At 39.9% G+C, this 10,367-nt stretch overlaps 1 protein-coding gene across 1 annotated transcript in view; it reads left to right on the top strand.

Moving 5' to 3' along the window:
- The window catches only part of LOC100748201 (probable H/ACA ribonucleoprotein complex subunit 1), a 2,656-nt gene extending 2,505 nt beyond the window's left edge, over positions 1-151 (top strand). Inside the window, 1 exon segment of the mRNA XM_033324981.1 lies at positions 1-151. This exon segment is cut by the window's left edge and continues 4 nt beyond it. Within this exon segment, the coding sequence (XP_033180872.1) occupies positions 1-96 (96 nt within the window). The 3' untranslated portion in view covers positions 97-151.
- Positions 152-10,367: the final 10,216 nt, after the last annotated feature.

Below are 10,367 nucleotides of genomic sequence, written 5' to 3'. Positions count from 1 at the left end.
GGCGGATTTGGAGGTGGATACGGAGGTGGACACGGAGGTGGATTCGGAGGAGGTGGTTTTGGAGGACACGAACTGTCCCTCGGCTTACATCATTAGATAAGGATGAACTTCATCGACGTGGATCTTCATTCACACTCATATATTTGTATATAATGATTATATTTTTTTATGCAAAATAAATATTAAATTATTAAACGGTGTTTGTATGTATCGTGTTGGTTAGTTACAACGATTACCTTGAAATCTCTTAACCGTTAAACGATTAGACTATTGAAAATGTATCTCGAGGTTTGGCGATAGGCTTTCCTTCTCTGCTCTTTAACGGCGCCGAGTAAATGAGCGTGGTTAGAAGATATCTTCCACGAAGGTATGAAGCGGAAAGTATATTTATGTTTATTCCGCTCTCCGTCGAGAACTTGGCCATATCTTCCCTAGCTTCTACCTATGTACCTTCCGAGTTCACGTTTAGACGTCGATGTATCTTTCTAGAACTATAGTTCGAGCAAAATGTTTAAATACTATATCCCCGTGATGTTACCGTAGGAACATCGAGCAATTCTCGTTTGCTATTCTTAATTTAATGCACGTTTCCGCGGAAGATCGAGATGAAATGCGCATTATGAATTAAATTATTACGCTTATCTCCTTTTTGGCTCCTTTGCGTCGTTAGCACTTGTTTGGTTTCGTCGTTTCATGAGATAGAATGATTGAAATTTCATTCGAATGCCGCTCTATTTCCGCACGAGCTCTTATATTACACCTTCCGAAAGCTCTCTAACTGCTTTTTGAAGGTTTGTACCGTGGAGTATTTAATTAATTTTTGGCTTTTTCAGCGAGCTGCCAATTTTAGAAAATCTCGTTACAGCCGTTCCACGATACAACGATCTTTTAATTAATTCGACGTGTACTATTATAATTTCTAAGAAGCTTTTGTTATCGCACATATTTCATTTCCACTAATTTCATGTTGTTTACATTTAAACAAAGCGAGTTGCGTCACGAAATAACATTTATTAACAAAATCTATTATATTACAGGGAACGAGCGTTTACATCGTGCTGGTTGTTCTAACAACGTCGGCTGCTAGTTATGGCAAGTACATGAGAACTGTTTTATTAATTACGAACATATTACGATTTCCATTAAAATTGCACAATGAAAAATCCGACAATGTATGTTGACTGAATCAAACAGGACAGAAAATCACGTAGGAAATATTCCATCGCGTCGAACTCGAGTTCCTTCCGCCCTTCTCATATTTCCGTCCCATCGATGACGTTGCTTTTACTTTTCACGGAACATCTAAAGCGTCATATTTTAAAACGAGATAAAGGGAAAGTTCGGGAAACATTTTTGCTGTAGACGAAACACGCAAACGCGGCATATAAACGTCGCGACGTCTCTTCCCCTTAGCGACATCGTCGCCGCCATGAACATCCGGCACTTTAAACGGCGCGATTTGCTCTTACGGTTCGTTAAAGCTGTGCTCTCTCTGCCGCGCGAAACACCGATTTCTCGATACACGGTTAACCAGAATCCGTCTTACATGAACAGAGAAACTGTGGTCCGACATGAACGAGCCTGAGCCACGCGCACCGGAAGCAAGGTAAAGGTCAGACAATTTTTCTTCCGCGCCCGAGTTCCTACATCCCGTTGTTTAGATGGCGCCTTAACGATGTTTGCGAGTAATTTCATTTCTAACATTTGCGGAGCAATCTATATAACTACGTCGTGTGTACACACATTCGTACGTCTTTCTCCTCTTACTCTTTCTTCCACCTTCTTTTTTATGTATCGGTCAATATTCGTGGAAACAGTTTCTCAAACATACAAATACTCCGATGTGGTTGCTATTGGTGCAAAAACATTGTTATCGTTTTGTAATTTGCGTTGTTCGCGTCGAATGTTTCGCAAAGTGAAAGTCCCATTTATTTCAATCGATCCATCGTGCAAATGTTTCTGCAAATCGAGTCACTCGGACGCGCCATTAGCATCGACTTTCATCGTTTCTTTTTCTCTCCTGTCCCGAGGATTTGCGTACGTTCGTAATGGTTTAACAGAAATTTGTTCGCGCTAGAGACGGGGGTGAGGAGGGAGGGGGGGGGCGATCATCGATGTTTCGCGCCTAATTGCGATCGTTTCGAGCGGAGAGAAATCGTAAGGTCTCTCTTTCTGTCGCGAAACTAACCGTTCCGTCGAAGCTTGTGCAACCTCCCGACAATTTTCCATGCCACCGCGTCGCGTCGTGGCACAAATAAACGAAGAAACAGATGCAGTAATCTCGCTTCGGCAAAGCTGTACGAGATCCCTGACTGAGATGTGTTTTGCGTCAAAGTACGCTGGCTCGTCCTCTGTCCTTCGTCTAATCCCATAAAACTCGATATCCTTTTGATCTCGCAACGACGTTTCGTTATAACAGCCATTTTAATGCGACTCTCGCGAAACGAGATTACCTTATCCCGTAGCCTTACATTTGAAACTTACATTTGAAAATGGAATAGCGATTGAGTAGATTTAGCATGGCGTCCGTGATACTTTATTCTTTTACGAACGTCTAAGTAAGACATTTTTCTGCGAAGGAAATGCAGTGTATCCGATGGTAACGCGAACGCTCTCTAAAGTGGTTCTGCGGTTGCTTTTGATACTTGTCTTATTTTATGTTGTGTAATTTCACTGAAACGCTTTTTGGAGGTCAGGAGCACAGACCTGATTTCTCGTTTAAAGTCTCAACGAAGAACAAGGTAATTAACTCTACACGGTGATGCGAAATAGGTATCACGGTTTAATTGCCTATATAATCGTGACTTTATACGACACTAACGAATCATTTATTTATGAAATGTCAGATCGTATCTCTGGATTACATTCTTTGTTTCGTTCAATCTTAATCTTACCCATAACAGGTTCGCTCGCGTATCGAAATTTTTTCGATCGAATTCCGCGTTTCACTTAGTATCTTATATATAACATAGTCGTAAATCAAGGGGCGGAATCCTTGAAAACTCCATCGAGTTTCATACCGTATCTGCTTCTTCTGACTTTCTATATTTCGTAGCTCTTGCGTTCTCGGTATCTCTTCTCGTATCAGCAAACATCGTGGAAACTACGTACATATGTGCGTTTCGCCGTGTAATCCACGACGAGACGTAAGAAAGCTTGAATATCGTCTTTTTATCGACCAACTCGGGAATAATTACGATAGGTGGGCAGAAATTGTCAGTCGAATAAATCGTAACGATCGTTGGAAACGTTACGCGACACTACCGCGAAATTGCTGTTGCGTTGCTGCTTATCGTCGTAATAATTTTATTTTTACGACGGTGTTTCATCGCGGTAACAGCCCCCTTTTATCCGCAATCTGAAAAATTACCCGACTGCCGGACAGTCGGGTAATCATCGGTGCATAAACGGATAGCACGCGAGAAACTCAACCACCTATGCGAAGATGTAACGCAGAGATTATATTATACACGTAATATCTTACGTCGTACGCGCGAGATTCGATTCGTCCCCGTTTCTCGCGCGGATTCTCTTAACGATACATAAAAATCTGGACTTTCTCAGAGTACCGTGACCTCGTCCGCGTCCACCAGGACTTTCTTCAACGAGAAACCTTCTCGAATTAGCAAAAGTTCGTTCAAACGCGAACGCCTCGCCAGCGAGGACGTTTACACAACTGAGCTACGTACGTTTGAAAGTCACCGTGGACTTGTTCCTCTTCTCTTTTCTCCGGGCACGCGACCATTTGCCGCAAAATTTCGAGGAAGAATGTCGAGCGATTTCCATCCTTTCTCGTTTCGCAATCGCAGCGAAAGAGAAAGGCAGGAAAAAGGAGCAAAAGCGTGGAAGAGACAAAGGAACAGTGGCGAAAGGAACGTTAAGGGAACCGATCGTTTTAGAATGAAACTCACGCATTCGATCGCACGCCTTTTCCCCCTTTCTATTCTTCCTTCTTCCTTGTGAGTAAGGCGAAAACTTGCTTTAAGCCCGGGATACCATAAACGAGTCTGTTTATGTAACGTAATAGAGCAATTATCGCAAAATCGATATTTCTTCGTCATGCTGTTTGATCCTCTTTCTTTTTGCTTCTTTCCATTGTCCTTCTTTCTATTCTTTCTTTGCCCTTCCGAATGGATACTCCTTTTACTTCTTCCTCTTTCTCTTGCGGTTCTAAAGTGGTCCCGTATCAAGAGTTCAGGGAATGATGTTTCCATCTCTATCCTTTCTCTGTTTGACCAGCTCGTAACTTTTACACGAGGAGCAATAAAAGATTAGTTTAGGCCGGAATCCATGCAATTTCTCCGGAAATGGTTTTCGTAACGACGACGAGCGATCACCGGTTCTCCTACGTCGCTTGTAGTTAGACGGTGTTCCGTTTGGGCTCTGTGTATCTAGGATCTATGAGCTTCAGGTATAGTGTAAACGTAAATCATATATTAAGCTCGCTTCATACCGAAGTCCGTGTTAACGGACGCCTAATGTCCGATCGCCCCGATTTCAGGTGGCTCGAGTACAGCTGCTGCACCGGTCGCTGATATCTCGAGACAATGTTCTCGCAGATCGATAATTTGCTGGAAATTTTGGATCCTCGAAACGAATTTCAATATTAATAGTATCCGTTAAATATCGACGTAATTATAAGTACGATCGATTCGTATTTAGTAAAATAATGTTGGCGAAGAAAGGTTTCACGGTTACCACATTATATTCCATTCGAATACCGAAAATAGAAAAAGTTTCGCGTAGTTGGAAATTTTGCAAAGAGTATCCACAGTCGTTACGCTTAAACCAAACTACAGGATCATGTATACGTATACGTGGCGCGATATTAGCGGCTAACAGGATCCCACGGTGGCGCGAGAACATTTGTATTCCGACGATATTGTTTCAGGAGTTCGAAATAAAGCCCACAATTTGTGAGAGACCACTTTGCTCTTAGCGTTTGTAATGGTAGAACGAGAGGTTTGGAGCACAGATAATTTGTCCGTGAATGGAATTAACGCCGTTAGGAACGTTAATAACATGTGTGATTCCGAGTTGCTAATTAAAAGATTTACGTGATAATGCAGCGGTCGGTTAAGAGCCAGCGTGCGAAATAGTTTTCCAAATGCGATTCGCTTATTATACCAAGTTAACGCGAGTCGCGGGCAAAGGCGCGAGTTAATATTTCGCAACGGGAGAGTCTTTAAAGATTCCGCGCAGCGCCGTTATAATCGAATGTTTTTTATCGTTTTCATACTCGTCGTTTCAACAGTAAATATCATGTTTATTCTTTTGTCTCGAGATTCAATTAAAATAGCATATTTCATTGTCGTATCTCTAAAGATTTCGTCATCTGTAGATTCTTATTAGGTTTCAAGGTTGTCTACGCGATCTGTATGATATAGCAATTTTCTTTAGCGCTTTGTCTGAGATCTTGAACGATCTTAGCATCAATGGAGGTCTGTCATTGTATATCGATACACGTTCTTACGGAGCACGGCTGCACGGTGAATGGGATCGACTTTCTATTAATTACTTCCGTAGATTGAACTTACGTTGACGTCACGCGATTACAGACTTCCACATATCCTATCCGCTAGAGCTACTACTTCCGACTATTGCACCGACTTTATCTGATTCGTTGAACTTGGCGTCTGGAGCATGCAGATATCTATATTCGATACTTGAGACGTGAATCGGTAATTGTTAGAAGGTAATAATCTCTGCGGATGAAAAAAAAAAAAAAAAAATAGATTGAAACATTTTTAGGTGAAATTCCATTCTTCTCGGGTGAACAAGGACATTTTTTTTCTACGATGGAATGTTTTATTCATTCACGATGGAAAGTATGTTGGAGAATTCAATTTTCTTTCAATTTAACAGGTAGTTCCGTACTTTCTTTTTGTTCCTCTTCTCCTCCCTTTTCACTTTTTTTTCCTCATTTTCATCGCGTTCATTCTTCTCATTTTCATTGCGTTCATTCTTTCGTTCCCTCTTTCTCATTCCCAATTAAAGTCCTTGCCTTTTCCCTGATTTTCAGAAAAACTTTGTGATTTTCTTAATTTTTTCCTTTCAGTGCTCCATTTCCTGCCACGAATTCTCTCTTTCTTTCCTGGCTCGGTTGCTTCGCAGAATAAAAGGGAATTAATCAGTACTCGCCGTAACGGTACCATTTATATTCAATTACAACCGTGAAAGGATACACGTGAGTCGCTTCGTTTCTTTCAAGAATGTCTCCTTTTACGTTTCGTAGGAAGGAAAAACGATGGAACTTTTGTTCAAATTCTACCGGAACGAATCGACCAAGTGTAATTATGAATTTCCACGGAAATTCCGATGGCCCCTTACGACCGTGCGTTTCAAACCGTTTTGTAATCCTTTGGAAGACCAATAATGGGATTTTCTTGGTTCTTTAATTTTGCGCAAGAGCGAAACTGAGTAAATGTCCCGCGTTTGGTAAAGCGATCGATGAGCTTGTGGTCGGGCCAGTGACTTACGATTTGTACGAAAGCTTTCGAGATTTTTGCACACTTTTGTACAACGAAAAGCTTTCAGGTGGGGTGGAATAATACATGTGCAAAGACCGAGTTAACATCCGTAGCATGCGGTTGATGTCCTTAACCTGATGACTGATTGAAACAAAATTTCTATTTGATCAAACGATGGTTATCTTATGCTTATTTGCTTATAATATTGCTTATTTTGAACCACGCTTCGTCGCTTACATATTTTTCATTTTCAGAGTCATCTCGCTCGTACTCGTGTTCTTAATTTTAGATGAAATTTCACGAGCCGACACGATGAATACGTGTCGGTAATTGTACGTCAAGCGTATCGATTAACCTAAATCTAAATTCCGCAATAGCGTTCAAACCCGCTTCTACGATAATTATTTGCCGTATCGCCATAGATTTTTTTCTACTCGTAATTGTAGATACCGTCACACTGTAATAACGGTTTATTCCGTCTAATTGATTTCAATACGCTTGATAACTTTTACTGATCAAACGAAACAGTGAAATATGTACGCTTTTGTGATGAATATCCATCCATGAACTTTGATTCCTGCGTTTAATTTAAATCACTTTGCTTCTGTTAACACATTTACCATTGTTTCATCACTGTGGCAAACGAAAGTCTTTGTTGTATTATTCACGAACCGAATGAAATCGGGCTAATGTTCCTCCGCTGTAATGTTTCTTTTTCATATCTGATTCTTGTGTATTCGATTTCATTAATTTCTACCGTTCGTTGTGCCAATTAGATTCGTATTACGAAATAGCATTTTTCTGTCTATTAAATTATTTCAGTTTAGCGCGTTAAAAATATACCGAATCATCTTTCATTTACGATATGTTGAATATTTTTCCTGGAGAAGGAACAATAACAGGAAGGAAAACGTTATAGCAATAGGGAATCTAAGCTGGTTGTATCACGATGGTACACATGCCCTTGTCTAGACGAATTCCCGAAGCTCCTAGACTCTCGATCGTAACGCTAGGATGGGTGAATATCGAGAGATATGCGAGCATTCCTCTATCCTCCAAGTCCCTACGGGTACCATAGCCGCACCATAGATAGAAATGCGTTTATATCGAGATGCCACGTAAATCGTGAATTCGATATCGAAGAGAACTATTTCGTTTCGATCTGATCTTTTGCTTCAACGATCTACGTTACGATTAGGAATATTTTATTTCTTCGTTTGTCTGTTAACATTAGATCGATCGATCGTACATCTTCGTCGATACGCGCGAGACATTACTTTCATATGGTTTAATTAACTAACAGTACGATTCGGCGAAGCGTTCAATTTTTGCGTGCACTGTTCGAGACGCTAATAAAAACGACGAGAGAGCATTGGAAATTATTTTACTTTTTTGTTCGCGTATATATCCTTTCAAGTATGATCTTTTATACAGACATTTCTCGTATCGTTAAGAAAGTGTTTCGTATGGTTTTGAGTACACTGGCACCTTCTCTTCGTTTCGAGTCTCATCGGAAACGTTTCGAATTCTGCGGCAGCCTGGGGGACAGTGAATCGATCGTTCGACCCCAGGAACAATTGGGTCGCTTCAATTATGCAAACCTAATTTTCGCCATCTGCACGATTCGAAAGTGTCGGATTATTACGGAAAATCCTATTGGCAAAAGCATGTCATCTACAAAAGCGTAAATAGGGCTGTGCACACGAGCTGGAAATCGTGGATTCGGTGGTGGCCAACTTATAATTAGTTAATTGCGTTCGAGATAACGATGCTTCTTTAGCGAGGCGGAACTTCCAACTATAATAATACGTTAATTAAGAGCTCGCAATGCTCGTAACTTAATCGCACTTTTTAAAACGAAATCGACCAGAGAAACCGTTTTCATATTTCCTTAATAAATAATTTCCTAATATTAAACGAAAAGGACACGATATTGCACGCGAGCAGTGAAATTAATATTCGGGAAACCGTGTCAGTTTTACGGTAGAAATGAAAAATTCTGATTAAAGCCCGTAACCGTTGAACATTTAAAAATGTATTATCATTGCCGACGATCTTTGAGATTCCATACGGTTCCTTTAAAAGCATCGAAATCTCGTCGTGATACCCGTAAACGAACAAAAGAGGAGGTTATAAGGTACGGTACAGTTATTGGATCGTGGCTCGACTTTCTTACGACCAGACTTCCTTTACGAACAAATTCCTCGGCTTAACATTCTTTACGAATGTCGTACTGCGGAGTTTGATTCTTGGTTGTTCACTTGCTCGGAAGGTTCCAACTATAAGTCACATATAACACACACGGTCACATTTGACAAGTTGGTGCAGTCGATGGTGTGTGGAACATCGTCGACGGAGAAAAGTAATTTGGTTTGCTCCGCAAACACTGCTAGAAGTTCAACAGGAATTTTCAGTTGGTCGTAGAACAAGGAATTGAAAATTGTACGAGATGCGATACTTTATAATTCTGTCACTCTTCAAATATACAAATATGTGTATTATACACACGTGTAGCATAGGTAATGACAATGGGAATTAATTGGAATTCATAGCATTTATGGATTAGCGAAAGTTCAATCGAGGTAAAACAGTATCTGTGTTGCGGTCGTTTGGTATTTGTGATGCGGTACAAACAACTACAGATGCGAAGGATTCGATACAGAAACTACTGGATTGGGTGCAGTCTGCTATAGACTATTTCAGGCTCTTGGATAACGTTATATAGTAGATTAGTTGGAAGTTGATACAAAGCATTAGATCTGCAGAAACTGATACAGACAGCATTGAATTATCTGAAATCTATACATGCAACTCTGAGTCGGTAGAATATGATATCGACCGTGCGAATATCATTAGAACATATAAACATCACAATAAATATGCAAAAATCCCTATATTATAGACATACAAATTTCTGCACCCTGAATCTTGGACCACTGCGTCCAATATCAGATTTTGTGTACACAGTGGAGCTTGCGTAGTATTCTACGGATCTGATTTCGCTTCCGTAGAATTCCTATTTGAATGTTTGAATCCTTTTAAAAGGACTTTACATATAGGGCGTTTATTAAAGCACCAGCCCCGTTTAATTTAGTAAATTAATGAGAGTTAATTAAAAAAATATTGTATTACCTTACTCGACTTTATCGATACTTTTTACTACACCTCATGCATACATAAAAGCAATAACGCTTTCTCTGATATTGTTTATATTAAACGACCCACTATGTTTATTTGATCGTATAGAGAGGAATAGAAAGGTATTATTTTATACAGTAGAAATTTCTGTTTATAAAACTGTTTGAATTTTTTAGACGATATAAAACTTACAATTTTTATAAGATTAGATTTATTAAATCCGCTGAAAGCTAATACCCTGTGCTTTTATCGATCGGAATTAATTTTTCAATCCCTTGCATCGGGGCAATTCATAACGTAGCATCCGGAAATGGTCAATCCACGGTTATTTTATCAAAAGTCTTAACACGAAGTGACAAGGTAAAACCTTCGCAAATGGACCAGTACTATTACGTATTGATACTTTTAGGTGTCGTCCGTTCTACAAAAGCCTGTTAAATAATATTGGTACGATAACGAGCTGTGCTCATAAAATTCAAACATGAGAAGCCCAGAGAGTATGGTTCGATCGATTTAAGTCGATAGTTGGTGGACAAAGTCGACTGAGATACACAGACGGCTGTAAAATTACTACTGCGACCAACAAATTACTTGTCCAAATAACATTCGAAATTAACGTGTTTATTCTTCTTCAGATATTTTTCATAAAAATCGAAGAGTGGAATGACCATAAATGTTAATTTAGTGTTTCGCTATATACGTGATTCTTTGTCGTGTACAATTTCTGTCAGAACAGAAAACACGAACGCGCGCGCCCGC

Source organism: Bombus impatiens, unplaced genomic scaffold (assembly GCF_000188095.3).
Source record: "Bombus impatiens unplaced genomic scaffold, BIMP_2.2 scf_0089, whole genome shotgun sequence".
In the NCBI taxonomy this organism is placed as follows: Eukaryota; Metazoa; Arthropoda; class Insecta; order Hymenoptera; family Apidae; genus Bombus; species Bombus impatiens.
Note: the sequence above shows the minus strand (reverse complement) of the source record. Positions and strands in the feature narration are given on the sequence as shown.